This window comes from Camelus bactrianus, chromosome 18 (assembly GCF_048773025.1).
Source record: "Camelus bactrianus isolate YW-2024 breed Bactrian camel chromosome 18, ASM4877302v1, whole genome shotgun sequence".
In the NCBI taxonomy this organism is placed as follows: domain Eukaryota; kingdom Metazoa; phylum Chordata; class Mammalia; order Artiodactyla; family Camelidae; genus Camelus; species Camelus bactrianus.
The window spans coordinates 20,780,234-20,796,298 of record NC_133556.1 but is presented as its reverse complement, the minus strand read 5'-3'; the positions used below and the strand labels follow the sequence as shown (position 1 = coordinate 20,796,298).

General features: G+C 42.4%; 1 protein-coding gene across 2 annotated transcripts in view; it reads left to right on the top strand.

The window, feature by feature from the left end:
• The window catches only part of VPS35L (VPS35 endosomal protein sorting factor like), a 109,105-nt gene that overhangs the window by 42,583 nt on the left and 50,457 nt on the right, over positions 1–16,065 (top strand). For both annotated transcript variants that reach the window (XM_074346257.1, XM_074346258.1), the window contains exons 13-18: positions 1,510–1,587; positions 2,074–2,196; positions 11,186–11,232; positions 12,033–12,144; positions 12,668–12,784; positions 15,190–15,243. In XM_074346257.1, coding sequence (XP_074202358.1) covers positions 1,510–1,587; positions 2,074–2,196; positions 11,186–11,232; positions 12,033–12,144; positions 12,668–12,784; positions 15,190–15,243 — 531 coding nt within the window. The remainder of the gene's footprint in view (positions 1–1,509; positions 1,588–2,073; positions 2,197–11,185; positions 11,233–12,032; positions 12,145–12,667; positions 12,785–15,189; positions 15,244–16,065) is intronic.

The following is a 16,065-nucleotide window of genomic DNA, read 5'->3' as shown; positions in this document are numbered from 1 at the left end:
TGATTCTCCAAAGGCAAATCTACCTTGCTGATTCCAGAAACAGAGGGAACAAATGCCAGGCAGACAGAAACAGCAGATGGAAATCATGAGTCTAACGACCCTTGCTTCTCTAGGTAGAAATCTTTTAGACCCAAGCAGATTTCCAAGCTGCTCATTTGGCTATATGGGAAGAGATAAACAAAACACAAAGGCAGTGAGTAGGCAGGGCGTGGGGGTGGGTGGGACGGGGGGAGCTCAAAACTGTTTATTAAAGGAAAGTATGATTAACTCCTCTTCTAAGTCATGGCCCCTTCAGTTCACCTCCACTGCTTGTCTCCTGAGCCTTTTTTTTTTTTTTTTTTTTTTTTTTTTTTTTTTTGCTATCATGTAACAGATAATTATTGCCTTTTCTACGAAACGATTACTGGAAGGAAAGACAATAGAATCAGAACACAGTAGAAGAGGATCTGACATTTGTTGTTAGTCTTCTTTTTCTTTCTTTTTTTTGTCTCTGTGCTTGTCATTGGAAGCATCCCCAACAGCTATAGAGCTGCCCTTGGAATTTACCACCCCAGTGGATCTTGCATAATTCTTCTCAAAGGGATTCTTCACGGACTTCTAAAAAGTATCATTATCATTAATCTTCATGACCTCAGGGTAGTGGGGGAGGTGAGTGGCAGAAATCTGTCCCCCTTGGAAGAAACCAGGTCCCAGAAAGCAACTTGCTTTTGCAAAGTTGTTTTTGTGCTAAAACAGCAGTTTGGAATTGAGGTGCATCCAAGGAGCTTAGCTTAAGGAACTGATGCTTTTGCTCTGTTTCAATACTTGAACTCCCTGCCGTAGCTGAGAACTTCACTTTTCCATCCCACCCCAGGGCTCTGGCCACCTGCTGTATGATGAGCAAAGTTTTTCATCTGGAAATGTTACCATCTTTTTAAAACAATGGATGCAGGAGCCAATGGATCATAGCACTGTTCAGCTTCCTGCTTGTCTTATATAAAATTGCTTAAACTCCATCAGAATTTATGTCTACTTCTATGACTGCCCAGCAAAGGATGAATCCATATATTTTAACAGTGCAACAGTGAAGTCTCAGCTGACTCTCTTACATACCAGAATCCTTTTGCTTCATTTAGTAAGTATAGCCACATGTGTGTTTATCATTTTTTAGAGAGGAAGAGAAAGTCGTACACGTAGTCTTGAGAGTACATTTCTCCTTAGTTCTGTATTGATTTGTTCTCTTGGTCATCTGTTCAGAAATACTTCCATTACCTTTGGGAAATTGCAAGGATGATTACTGCAAATGTTGCCCTTTTTTCATTAAAAATAGCTCCTGTGGTTTTTCTTACAAAAGCAAGACTTATGCTTATTGAATAAGAAAACAGATAAGCAAAAAGAATAAAAATTAACTTTCTGGACTTCTCTCTGCTTCTGTCCATCTCTGTGTATATTGGTAATTTCCAAAAATGGCATCACACTGTGTATTATTTGCAACCGTGGTCAAGGTAATTTCATTTTGTTTGGCTGCAGGTGGGCATGGAAGTGGCCCCACATCTCAAAGAAAGCCTAAATAAGAACTTTTTTGACTTCCTCCTTACATTCAAACAGGTAAGAGAACACTGTCAGAACAGCTAATTGGTATCATAGTCACATGATCACAAATTTCATGAAACCCGGTTGGTTTTCCAAGTCAAGATTGCCTTGAAGCTCTTTAAATGTGTAAACTGTAGAAAATGACACTCACATCTGTTACAGACAATTAAAATGTGTTGATTGTACTGAACAAGCGGAGAGAATTAATATGCATGTGTTAATAGGAAGCGTCTCCTGTTGATCAGCCTTTCTTCCTAGCATCTGCTGGCTCCCTTTTTATCAGGTTACTTCTCTGCACAGCACACATTCCCAAAGCACCTCAGCTCGGAGACGTGGGAAACTTTCTGTGTGTCTTTTCTACTTTAAAAAAACCCAAGAAACCGGGCTGTTTCTCTCGGGGCCATCCAAATGCTTGCGGATATGCACAGTCTGTGAGTTACATGCGCTTCGTTTATTATGTGACTTCCCTCCTGTTCTAAGTGTTTGTTTGGTCTCCTGTAGATTCATGGGGATACGGTTCAGAACCAGCTGGTGGTCCAGGGAGTGGAACTTCCATCCTACCTCCCCTTGTACTCGCCTGCCATGGACTGGATCTTCCAGTGCATTTCCTACCACGCCCCCGAGGTAACTGCCAGGTGGCATCAGTGTGGAGTCCACACCGAGGACGGATGCCGGGGCCCCTCTCTCTCCCGTGTCGTAACGACCCCTACACCTGGGTGCCCTGTACCATAGTCAGGGCCCTTTGTAGCGGCTCACCATTGTGGCTGGTTCTGTGCTCGGCACTTTTCCTCCAGTGCCTTGTTTGGCACTGGGAGAGAGATGCGGGGGTTCAGGGAGGCCAAATACCCGCATCAGGTCACACAGCTAGTAAGTGGTGGCACCTGGACGTAGACTCACCAAACCTGACTCCAGGGTCAGCGGGCTTCGTTGCCTCTTCACTAAGCTTCATGTTTTAACCTTCCTTTTGTGTTTATAATAAGTTAATAAAATCAGCAGGTAATATTTTTTTTCCATTTTACAGAAGGAAAGTGAAACTCACATGTAATTGCTTTTATAAAAAATTTTTTCTTTTTTGTCTAACTGAAGCATTGTCAGGAATTAAAGTCAGAATCACAGCAGAAATACTCTTTCTCTTCCCTCAGAGAAGCAGTTTGTGTAGGACACCAGTTCATGTTGTCATAATAAGTGTGATAGATGAAGCTTCTACTGTCTTCTCATTGATGGTTGAGAATTTATTCTATGTGTGAGGGAAGAAGAGGCCTTGTTACAAAATAAGGACACCTAGACCGAAGCAAAATTCAAACACAGCTGCCTTTGCCGAATCTGCAAACACATACTGACAGCTCTAAAGAAAAAGAAAGAAAATATGACTTTGATTAAATGTATGTAGGTGTGTTCATGCTAGTGCAACACTGGGGACAGCCATCAGAAGGGGATTGGTTGAACTATGGTATATGTAGTCAATGGAATGTCATGGGGCCATTGAAAATGATGGAGACTTGGCCAGTACTTGGCCAAGTGAACAACGGAGGTTACACGCACTATTGTGTATGTCCTAAGTGGTAGTGTGGCCTGGAGTTGAGCTGCCTGGCTCTGAATCTCAGCTCTGTTGGTTACTGCTGTCGGGATAAAGCAGAGGTCAAGTGGCTTGTCTCTAACCACTCTGCACTTTTTTCTTCACCTGTGAAATGGGACCAGTGATAATTCCTGTTTTCCAGTCCATTGCGTGGATCAGACGAGACAGTCCATTTACACTGCTTAATCGGGTGCTCCCCATCACCCCTGCAGTGCTTGAATGTTGCATCGTTAGGATTGCAAATGCGATTCTTCTGTCTGCATGAGAGAATTGGGAAGGAGATATGACAAAGTACCACTGAAGGATGAGATTTTGGATCCTCTTATTTTTCTTGGCCCATCTGTGTTTTCTAACTTTTCAACAAGTATAATGCATTGCTTATATTTTGATTTTTTTCCAACTCCTGAAATATGAGGAGAATAGGGATGTCTTGTATTTCAGGTGAATTTTTTTACCATTGAGTAAATTGATTTTAAATCAAGCCAGTATAAACAGAAGATTCTTTCTTTGAAAATCTGCTGGCCATTCTCTGTGATCTTCAGGATAGTCTTGTCCACCACACCCTGGCCCACGTTCCTGGGAGGAGGTACCACGAACTTGAACGATTCCGCTGAATAACTGAAACACAGGAGCAGGACCTGACGCATTTGAAAATGAGAACACTTATTTTTTTTCCCCCTTGTTTTAATGAAAAACAAAATTGGACTAAAAACAAAAGGTACATGTCATAAGGCCTTCTGCCTTTTATTTTGAGCACCAGTAATCTCAAAGGATGGCAGGAGCTGGGAAGAGAGCTTTCCTGGGGAGTAAAACTCTAGGAAATCATTATTGCGCTAGAAGAAGTGATTAAAAAAAATTAGGTCACCTGAATAATAATAAACTGATTCTTGGGGCACTTAAATAAGGAACTTGCAGTGTCTCATAAAAATTATTTTCAAAATGTAAATGTAGGAGAATCGATGTCAGTGTGGAGGGTGGTGTTGAAAGTGCATGTGACAATATGATGCGTAAAAGCTCTCTGACAGTGGCTGGGTTGTGTCCACTGGGGAGTCGGAGCCGTGTGTGTCTGAGAGGCCACACCTGCAGAGTAGTGGGTTGTTGAGTTTGGCTGCAGCAGTTGGCAATACATGGGACAGGTAGGTGAGACAGAAAGAGAGAACTGTCTAGATGGAAGAAAGGAGAAATGCTTTCAGCTGCAAATACTTGACATATGAAATTTCAAGTCGAGATTGAAACCCCAAATCCTCTCCCCCGCAAAATTATGGAGTGATTATTCAAAAAGATTTTTTTTGTTGTTTGAAGACAACATTTTCCCCCCTTCATACAATTAAAATTATAGTAAGTAAACACCATTTATTCCCTCAATTTTAAGCACATTCTGCAGAGGAAAAAAGCACCTGTTTCATGAAACCTGCTTTTGGGCAGTAAAAACAAATCCTTCGATAAACTTCTGATTGTTTCCTGCAGCTTTTTGTCTTGCTGGTTTGGAATTGCATGTTCTCTTGCTAAGCTGTACGATGTAGCTTGTCACTGTCAAAGGAGGGAAGAGGAAAAGTGGTAGAGGTGGGGCAGGTAGTCGGGCAGACCTGGGTTCAAACTGGCTGTGTTGCCCTGGGCTGCTTGACCTCTTTGTGCCCCAGTATGACGAACTATAAAATGGGGCTAATAACAGAACCTTCCCTCCTCAAAGGGCTTTTATGAGATGACTTTTATGTGATGATGTGCGTCAGTGCATGGCCAAGAGCTCGTGCGTGGTAGGCACTAGGCAAATGGGGGTGGTTACCATCATTATCTTCGGTCTGAATGGCAGATAGAGGCCTGGACTGACTTGAAGGCCAGGGGATGAGTTGGGGATGGTGTGGGGGCAGTAAAGGAGGGGCCGAGGGAAGGGACCTGTGCAAGCAGACAGGTAAGGGGCATGATAAGGAGAGAGCATCACTGGAGAAGAGTGAGAAACTAGGCTGACTGGGAGGGGGCCAGGCTGCACAGGTTGTGGAACATCACGTTGTGGAGACCGGGCAACTCTTAAAAGATTTTTGATCAGGCGAATGATTTGAAAAAAGCGGTTCTGTACAGCAGAAATTGACACAAGAAATTGACACATTGTAACTGACTATACTTCAATTAAAAAAAAAAGAAAAAGAAGAAAAAAGCAGTGTTTGAAGATCAGACTGGCAGAAGCATACCAGATGGATTAGAGGAGACCCGGTTGGTAGCCGTGGAAAACACAAGAGGCAAAATGGATAGAGAATTTTCATAGTCGGAAAACATTTATTAATAAAAATACACATTCATTGGAGAGAATTTGGAAAGGATAAGAAGGTTAAAAGGAGACAAATAGCCACTTAAACCCCTGTCATGAACATCTGGTCAGTGTTAACATTTTGGTGCATTTCCTTTTTAACATTCCTCTCTCCACTTTCACTCTTGCTCTGTCGTGGTGTTTGGTAGATGGGAAATTTTTCCTGTATGATTTTATGATGCTTTTCCCTCACTTAACGTTATAACAAATACCGTTGTTAGGAATGTTTTGTGACCTTCGGTCCTTTCAGGAAGCGTTTAGAAGGCAGGGTGTGGGTTGATCGTGAAGAGTGGAGCAGGGAGGTGGATCAGGGATGCTGCTGAAAAGCTTTTGAGCTCCTAACCCAGCCACCTCTTTCTGAGGCTCCCTTGGCCGTGTGCTGCACAGGCACCCCTCATTTTATTGCACTTTGCTTTATTGTGCTTCACAGGTTGTGCATTTTTTAACACATTGAAGGTTCGTGGCAACCCTGCATTCAGCAAGTCTGTTGGTGCCATTTTTCCAACAGTATTTGCTCACTTCCTATCTTTGTGTCACATTTTTGGTACTTCTCACAGTATTTCATACTTTTTCATTATTATATGTTATGGTGATCTGTGATCAGTGATCTTTGATGTTACTATTGCGAAAAAAATTAGGACTCACTGAAGGCTCAGCTGATTAGCATTTTTTAGCAATAAAATATTTTTAAATTAAAATATGTATGCTTTTTTAGACATAATGCCATTGCACTTCAGTGGACTACAGTATAGTGCAAACATAACTTTTATATGTGCTGAGAACCAAAAAAATACACGCGATTTGCTTTATTGAGATACTCACTTTATTGCAGTGGTCTGGAACCAAACCCGCAGTGTCTCTGAGGTCTGCCCGTGTTAGTTACTTTACCTGGGCTACCTTAATTCACTCTCAAAGCCTCCCCCAGCCTACGTGTTGCTCTTATCCCCATCTTATAGGTGAGGTACCTCACCTAAGATGAAGCTTACAAACTTGCTAGTGTCACAGTTAGAAAGAAATCATGTAGCCATTTTGGCAGTGACGCTGAAACCAGCAGATTTGTCCGCTCAACTTCTCTGGACTCTTTCTAGATATCACCCGTTAACTGCAACACTTGAGGTGGGACTTAAAGTCCCTAACAAATTGACCCATGGGACTATTACTCCAATGATCATACTATCAGTTGCCCTTTAAACATTCTAAAATATGATAGGCTAAGAATGCAAATCTAAGACGAGCCTTGGCCATTGATAAATCCCTCTCAAAAGTGGTTTATTTTCATTCTTTTGAATTAGGAAAAAATCCCCAGTGAAAGAAATGATAAGTAAAATTAAAAATTTCTCCTTTTTAATGCCTGGGGTATAGCATTTCTTTTTATTCACAATGAAATGTTTTATTTCTTTGAGACTTGAGCCACGTTAGCTCTGGACCGGGGGAAAGGCTCCCACTTCTCAGAAAAAAAATTAATAACCTCTAACAGACTTTCCTGGGATCCATAACATTTGGACACTTAAGGATATTCCTATGGTCCTATGTGACAATGGAGCCTTTTGTTGTTGTTGTTATATTCTTCGATGCATTTTTAATGCATTCATCTCCTGTGAAAAAGAGAGCACTTAAGATTAGTTTATGATTTGCCCACCATTTACATGTTTGCTTCATCTAGAAGAATTAGAAAGAGAATGTGATAAGCATATTATTTGGTTCACCATTTTTATGGAGCAGTAACTCTCAACACTGGTTGGAAGGCTGTTTAGTAAAAGCAGAAGTGCACATCTGTGGGCACTCTGGGCTGCGTATGAGTTAATCTTAGTTTAGAAATCAGAAACGTGGTGTTGACCCAACCTCTTTTCTTTTCCCATGCTTTTGAAGTGGGTAAATAACCCTAACTGGAGAAAACCTTAAAAATCCAGTAGTTAAATATGATGGTTCCTTTGCAAATTCAAATATGTTAATGAAGTGTCACAAAGATATACTCTCTCCCCTAAAAAAATAAAGGTGCATGAAAATCCTGGTGAAATAGTCTAGTTGTTTATATCATACCAGTGTCAGTTTCCCGACTTTGAGAATGCGCTGTGTTTATGAAGATGTCACCACTGGGGGAAGCTGGGTGATGGGGACACAACACCTCTACTCTTTTTGCAATTTCTTATGCATCTGTAATTGGCTTGAAATAAAATATTTTAAAAACGTCATCCGTTGGGAGCAGTTGGAACAATAATATTATATCCATGGCGTGGATTCCTCAGCCGTTAAAAAGAATGAGGGAGATTTGTGTGGACTAACACAGGAAGAGGGAGGCCCATGCTAGATTCTTGAGTAAAAAAGACAAGTTGCAGCTCAAGATGTGTAAGACGATCCATTTTTCTAAAACAAAAGTCTTCTACAACAAAAGCTATACATTCACAAGGCATAGACTAAGGTCTAGAAAGATAAACACCAGAATGTTGACATTGGTAATCCCTAGGAAGTAGGAGTTGGAAGGGAGGGCATTCATATTTTACTCGATGCATGACAGTATTGTTTGAGCTTTTGTCCATAAGCATTTCTTATTTCTATAATTTTTGTAAAATATAATAAACAAATGAAATACAGGGGCCTAATGAATCGTCCAAGTTCTGATGTGTGTCTGTAAACATATTCTGAGCTGCAAGTTTTTCAGTGGTTTATCTCAGCCAGTAGGCTTGTCTCAGTCTCACTCTGATTTGAACTGTTGTTCGTGTTGTCCTTGCCAAAGATAATCAATCGTGTCACTTCTCAGAAGGAAAAAAAATTAGTAACCTCTAACAGACCTTCCTGGGATCCATAACATTTGGCTCTTTGGCTCCCTGGACACTTGAGGGTCTCCCTCTGGTCCTGTATGACTATATGGAGCCCTTTGTTTTTAAAGTTATATTCTTGGATGCATTAATGCATTCATCTCCTGTGAGAAAGAGAATTTTTAAAACATTTGTCTTGTCTTAATGGCCAGAATGTTAGCATTTTGTCCACGTGTTAGCATTTGCCGTAGTTTGTCTTTTCAGAAGTGGTGAGCCAAGATGTCTCATTCATTTGTGCGTGTGGGCACGTGTACACGCATGTGCGTATGTACACACGCACGTGCACGTGTGCGTGCATGTGAGAATAAGCCACCCAAGGGTGTGGATTTCAGTCTCTTGTCAGTGCCCTGTTCCCAGTGCCTGGGAGAGTGGCCAGTACATGAAAGTTGCTTTGTAGGTGGTGTTGAATGAGTGATTATTGCGTGTGTTAAGAAGTATCAATGTGAAAATTATAAAAATATCTCTTTCCCAGCCTTCCCAGAAACCACTTTGATACTGGTCTTCAAGAATTACTTTTCAAATATGAAATACCCCGTGAGTGGGTTAGGGAAGCCATTTGTGACAACGTCAATTTTATCCTCAGCTGGGATGCTCTGGCCGCGAGGAACAAACGCCTAACTGGCCCTACAAAAATAATTCAGTGTGTTCTCTTGAATACTGAGTGAAGGCTCTGGGCCATGCAGGTTCTGTTCTTCTCTCTGCTCTGCCATCCCCAGGTAGCAGCAAAGTGACTGCAGTCATTCCAGGCATCACGTTCAGACATGGCCGCATCCAGAGGCAGAAAGATGGGGAGTCTTCAGTTCCTTTGGTTCCTGTTTAAGAGCAAGGAAACTTTTCCTCTAAAGCCCCATCTCAATAGCAAGAAATGGGTCACGTGCCCCTGTCCAAACCCACCGCTGGCAAGAGAAGTGAGACCAGTGTGACTGGTTTGGACCTATTTTAGTTTCCTTAGTATGTTCGGGCAGCTGTAACAAAACACCACAAACTGGGTGACTTACAGAGAACAGAAATTTATTTCTCATGGTTCTGGAGGCTGGGAAGTTCAAGATCAAGACGCTGGCAGATACAGTGTCTGGTGAGGGCCCTTCCTGGTCCTTCCTGTCTTGCTGTGTCCTCACATGGCAGAAGGGACAAGGGAGCTTTCTTGGGCCACTTTTGTAAGGGTACTAATTCTTGTCATGAGGGCTCCACCCTTAAAACCTAATCACCGCCCAAAGGCTCCAGCTCCTAATACCATCGATTTGCGGGGTGGGTGGCCATTTAGGCCACAGCAGGCTTGCATATTAGACCAGGGGGCTTCAACAACAGAAATTTATCTTCTCACTGTTTTGGAGGCTGGAAAGTCCAAGATCGGGGTGCCAGCAGGGTTGGTTTCTGCTGAAGCCTTTCTCCTTGCCTTGCAGACCACTGTCTTCTCACTGTGTCCTCCCCTGTCCCCTCACCTGTGCATGTGTGTTCCTGGTGTCTCTTCCTCTTCTTATAAGGACACCCTTCCTATTGGAGTGGGGCCTCACTCTTAGGATTTCATTTAACATTCATTACCTCTGTGAAAACCCTGTCTCCAAACACAGCCACTTGGGGGGTTAGGACTTCAACATGCATTTTGAGGGGGACATAATTCACTCCGTAACAGGACCCAACCTGATTTTTGTTGGGCAGAGACAGAAACCTGAATAAAATCAGGGTTCTAGGGGTGGGGGTACTGCCAGTTATGTCCACAGTCAGCTATCTATCACCTGAATTATTCAGGCAACACCCAGGACACAGCTGGAGAGGGTGGAATTGCAGTAAAGAAGACTCGCTTTATTTTTTGACTTCCAGGTCAGACTTAGATCCGAATCTCATTTCTACCACTGAGTAGGAAGTGGCTTAACCTAGCTAAGTTTTGGCCTCCTCGTTTGTAAAGTGGGGATAATTTACATGGGCCTCGAAGGCCATTGTGAAGAGTAAATGGGAAAAGGTGTGTACAGCGCTTAGCCCAGGGCCCAGTGCGTGGTGCCTGGCGCGTGCTCAGCATCCAGGCCGCTGTATTAGCTCTTTTGTCTTGGGACTGACCTTGTCTGTGCCATTCAATACCTTCCTCAAACCACTGCCCTATACGTTGCTTCTTCCATTGATTTTTTTGAAAAACAGGAGCTCTTTTAAAGATACGTAATCGTCTTAAGATAGCTCTGAAGCCATTAATAGCATTCCAGTGAGTAGAACATTTACTTCCTTTGGGGGAAAAAATATGCTTCAAAATGCACAGGGAGGAAATGTAGTGAGGAGCACGGCCTTCGAAGCCAGACTGCCCGGGCCACGTCCAGCCCACCAGAACTAGCCACGTCACCTTGGCCTGAGCACATAGCTCTTCCGTGGCTTGGTTTCTCATCTGTGAAATGGGAGGGTAGAGAGCCTGCCTTGTGGTGCTTGTGAGAAGTGACATCATGAATGCCAAGGGCTTCTCACCGGGACTGGCCGGCACCAAGTATTGCCCGGTGTTTATTTGTTTTGCTGAGAATTCCACAGGCACCTTGTGAGTGGGGAGGAACATGGGGGTCCAGGTGAGGTGGAGAGTAAAGCAATTTTCATTCTCACTGGTGCCCTAGAGCACAGGAGGTACCACTCTCATCATCCTGAAGAAGTCTGTATCATCTCCCACCTGTATCATCTGCCTAAGGATGAGGGAATGTAGGTGGTGAGACTGGATATGAACCCAAGTGTGCCTGAGGCCAGGGCCCCAGCTCTTACCCATTGCACTCAGTGCCCCAAGACTGACTCTTTTTTCTCCTCCATCCTTTCCATACCTGCTGGGCATTGAGAGTTCTAGAAATGGGCATGTAGCTGCATTTTTTTAGAGTATTACTTTGGAAATCTATTGGTGAGAAATATGCTTTCATTCCTCCAATTTGACAATTTTTCTTCTTATTTTTTAATTAGGCTCTGCTAACCGAGATGATGGAGAGATGTAAGAAACTAGGAAACAAGTAAGTATTTTGAAATTCAGAAAGCCGGAGTTTGAAAATGGAGTTGGTTGGGTTTTTTGAGCGTGGCATGCCTTCATGGGCAAGAGGGCCAACAGGGAGGCAGGGTAGCATGGAGGTCAGGAGTGCTGGAGTCCAGTTGCCTGGCTTCAGATCTGGGCTCCACTCTTTCTTAGCTTTCTGACCTTGGGTCACTATGACTGCTCTGTGCCTCAGTCTCCTCATCTGTCAAATGGGTATAGTAATAATAATTCTTTCTGTATTGGGCTGTGATAAGTGGTAAGGTCAGGATAAACTCAAATTCCTATCTTCTAGGCACATGAAGTTTCTCTTCTCTCCTTTCAGTGGCAGATGTGTGAGCAGCCTGGAGTGGGTTTTGTTCACCACTGTGTCCCTAGGTTTGAACAGTGCTTTTCATAAGAGATGCAGATATGTATTTGCAGCTTGGATTAATATTGTTACTTAATGTTTAGTTTTATTAGTGGTCCAACCTATTGAAGGCTCAGTTTTCTTCTGTTTAAGTGGATTTGATTACTTTCTTATTTACCTGTTCATCCATTGATCCAGCCGTCCACCCATCCATCCACCCATTTTTCCAAACAGCTGAATATTTATCAAGTTCCAAATATGCACAAAACACCATATTAATCTCTAGAGGCTGCCTTTTTACTCCAGTCTTTTTCTCCCCTAACCTTACCACTAAAGGGCTGTCAGCCATCTTTCCCCACAACATACATCCTAAAATTAAAGCGACTTTCATTAAGGGGAAGCTCTGCTGACATGGGGGCATGTGTGTCTTGCAGTGCCTTGCTGCTGAATTCCGTGATGTCAGCTTTCCGGGCCGAGTTCATCGCCACAAGGTCCATGGATTTCATTGGCATGATTAAAGAGTGCGATGAGTCCGGTTTCCCCAAGGTAGGCTCTCGACTAAATGCTCAGCAGAGAACAAATAGGCAGTGTTCACCCGATAGCTCTCAAGGGAGACAGAGTCCGGTGTCGGGGCAGCTCGGGCCAACGGGAAAACAAGCGAAGGCGTGTTTCTGAAGAGCATGGGGGAAGATGAGTTAGCGATTGGGACCATGAGACATGTGTGATTGCTGCGAGTCTGGCCTCCATGAGTCCTAAACTTATCCAATTAGCTCACTGTGAAGTACTTAGGAAAACTTTGGTCTTGCATCTTTAGAACTGTATCTTCACTTGTTATTTATGAAAAGCTTTGTTCAGCAGATATTATGGCTCACAGACTGGACCAGTACACAGAGCCAGCTCTTTGTTTTGAGCTCCTCGGTCTAACTTGCATGTGTCTGTGATAGAACTTCAGAGAGAGGTCGTTGGAGGATTACCTGTGAGATGGGCCGACTGTTGCAGCCTTTTCCTTTGTGCCTCAAGTGACTGATTTAACATCTCCAGGATCGTAATGGTTTGCTGTATTTCTCAGCATCTCCTTTTCCGTTCGCTGGGGTTAAACTTGGCCTTGGCTGATCCTCCTGAGGGTGATCGACTTCAGATTCTCAACGAAGCTTGGAAAGTTATCACTAAGTTGAAGAATCCACAGGTGGGTGACCACTTAGACCTTTGATTAACTGCCTTTTTTCCAAGTTATGCAATATGCTCATTCTTTTAAAACATTTCTCTTTCAACTAATCATAATCATCCCTTTTTCTTTTTTTTTTTTTAAAGAAATCTACTTATTTTAATTGTATCTGTCAACAAATAATGGAGAACTCGTAGCTATGAAGATGTAGTTCTTTGATTTTTGTATGCTTATTATGTCTTATTCTTGAGGCCTTAAGATGCACTAAAAGTGTAAAATTATAAATACTTGAAGCTTTAGAAGACTTGTAACTTTGGAAAGAGCATCCAAAGTGCAGCAGCCCATAGTACCCTTGACCCTTGAACAACACGGGTTTAAACTGTGCAAATACACTTATTCATGGATTTTTTTCAATAGTAAATATTATAATACTACACAAGCCTCGGTTGTTTGAATCCACAGAAGTGAAACCACAAATTTGGAGGAATCTTGGATACAGGGGGCTGACTATAAGTTATACACAGATTTTCAGCTGCACAGAGAGTCAGTTCCCTTAACCCCCACATTGTGCAAGGGTCAGCTTGTATTTGGATTTGAAAAAAACAGTTTAGTAGGATAGTCCTAAACCGAAGGTTAGCAGTCAAGCCAGTAATTAGCAAAAGGGAACTGGAATTTCTGTCCCTTGAATGGACAGCTGAAGCCTCTTTCTCCCTGTACTTCCGGCGCAGGAAGTCTTGGGAAGACGGACCAACTGATGTTAGTTACTGTAATGCATGGAGTGATGGTCATCGTGTTGTATGTTTGGGTTTCACGCCCCACTGTCCTTTTAGGCAACATGCCAGCAAGTTATGTGGCTGCCACTTGGGAAATGGTGTTGGCTGTCTTTGTGGCCAAACTTCACCACATCCTGCACCGTTCCCCTCCAGCCAGCAGCATGTCCTGATCCATTCAGGTTATTGTAACAGAATACGATGCACCAGGTGGCTTATATACAACAGAAGTTATTTTTCACAGTTCTGGAGGCTGGAAGTACAAGATCAGGGAGCCAGCATGGTTGGATTCTGGTGAGGACCCTCTTCTGGGTTGCAGACTGCCAGCTTCTCCTCCTCACATGGCAGAAAGAAGGAGAGCAAGCTCTCTGGGGTCCCTTTTGTAGGGGCACTAATTCCGTTCATGTGGGCTCCACCCTCATGACCTAATCACCTCCTAAAGGCCCCCACCTCTTCATATCACCATGCTGAGGGCTAAGGTTTCAACATGGATTTTGGCGGGATACAAACATTCAGAGCCATAACACAGCAAATAAGTGAATATAGGTTTGTAACATTTGATTCAATCATTTATTGAGAAGGAAATATTAAAGTAAGTCCAGTTATAAACCCCGTGCTAATCACATTTATGACAGTGCATTAAAAATAGTGGTATAATTTAGAAAAAGTAGAAACTAAATTACAAAATCGTGTACCTGTGTTAAATTCGGCAAAATCCTCACTAAACTCCAGCTGTTGAAATTCACTACTTAACTTCACTCTGATTGGCTAACTAAAACAACTTATTTGGGATATATTTAAGTCAAAAACCTCTGGGCCCCTAATGCGTAATACCTCAAGGCTTCAAAGCAACCTTGGATCAAAAGCCCCTGTTAACGGTTTTCTCCAGTCCTTAACTTCACCCTCACCTCGTTAAGTCCATCCTAGCGTTCCAGTTAGACCGTAGCACATTCCTGGCTTTTCTTGTGTGAATGCGGTAACCTTTTTCTCTCCTCTGCATTTCTTCTTTCTTTTCATATACTTGCAGACTCTTTTCCCTTGGCCATTTTTTTTCCCATTTGGGTGTTTTTGGGGCATACAGCCTTACTGAGTGGTCACTGCCCGTTTCCATAGCCACCCTATTGTCTCTCCATGTGTCCACTTCCTACCAGAATATAATACATCATTTCTTACCTGAAACCTTTGTGCTTTCTTAGCCTTTTTACAGCATATATATACACCACCCCTTTATAGGACAGATGGTTTGTTTTTTAAAGGCAGGAGGCCTGTTTAGTCTCGGAACATTCAAAAGTCAGATTTTAAACAAAGCTTGAACCTTCAACCAGATCCGTGGTCATTGTCCCCACTTCCCCCCCGCCCCATTGTCTCCAATGCCCTTTGGTTCTTTCCATTCTTCAGGAATGACAGAGCTTCCCAGATTTCTATCTTGGCCCAAGTAGCAATTCTGGAATGAAACTTATGTTTTCTTATCTCAGTTTTCAAAGCAAAGTCTCTCAGTGGGCCAGAGTTTTCAGTACATGAAGTACTCTTGAAATTTCTATCACTTACCAACCCTTAGTCGTCAAAGCCCTTGAAGGGATTTGTCCATGATGAGCTTTTGCCGTAAGGCCAACCAAGGCATTCTCACTGTAAAGACATCTTTCCTTTTTCTTTTAGGACTACATTAATTGTGCCGAAGTGTGGGTGGAGTATACCTGCAAGCATTTCACGGTATGTGTGCTGTGGGATTGTTTTTGAAAGAATTACTGTATGTTTTTTTCATGTGCATAATCATGAATAAGCCTAGTGTAAGCATTTAGGCATTTTGCAATGATAATTGTTCTTTTTCTAAAATTGATAATCATTCTTAATTTATGAAAATCGCATCCTTTGTGGTATAGGATGATGGAGCATTAATATGTGTAATATAACAAAAGTGATCCACATTTATGTGTAAGTTGAGAAATGCTGCATTATAAAGTTAAGTAGGGTTTTTTTCACTGTGGTACACTTTAGATGCTTATTATTAAAGTACATTGTGACCTTCCATGGGAGTCTAGTAAGCAGCATTTCCCAAACATACGTGACTTGCAGGTAATTTTTTTTCTAAACAAACAAGGGTACTTCTTTCCCTTGGCTCAGACTAGAACCCCAGGTTGGGAAGTACTGGTCTTGTCAAAGAGCAGAGACTATAGAAGCAGGTAGAAATGGTTTCAAATCCTATTACCAGGGTGTTTATTTTAATCAACTTAAAAAAAATTGACATTTAGCATACATGTGGAAAAGTATATATATCATAAGTTTGCTGTTTCATGAATCTTTACGAAGTACACTGTGTAATCATGGTCCAGATCAAAAAATAGGAATTAACTCCCCACCCCCACCCCACCCCGAAGCGCCCTGTCCTCCCCTCTCGGTCATGGCCCCCAGCGTTTGGAAGTTGAAGGTAAACACCACATGGCCTCTAACTCCTGAAACAGATTTTGCTTTATTTCAAGCATTGTGTAAATGTTGGTCTAATTTATTTTCTTTGTTTTATTGAATTTTTATTTT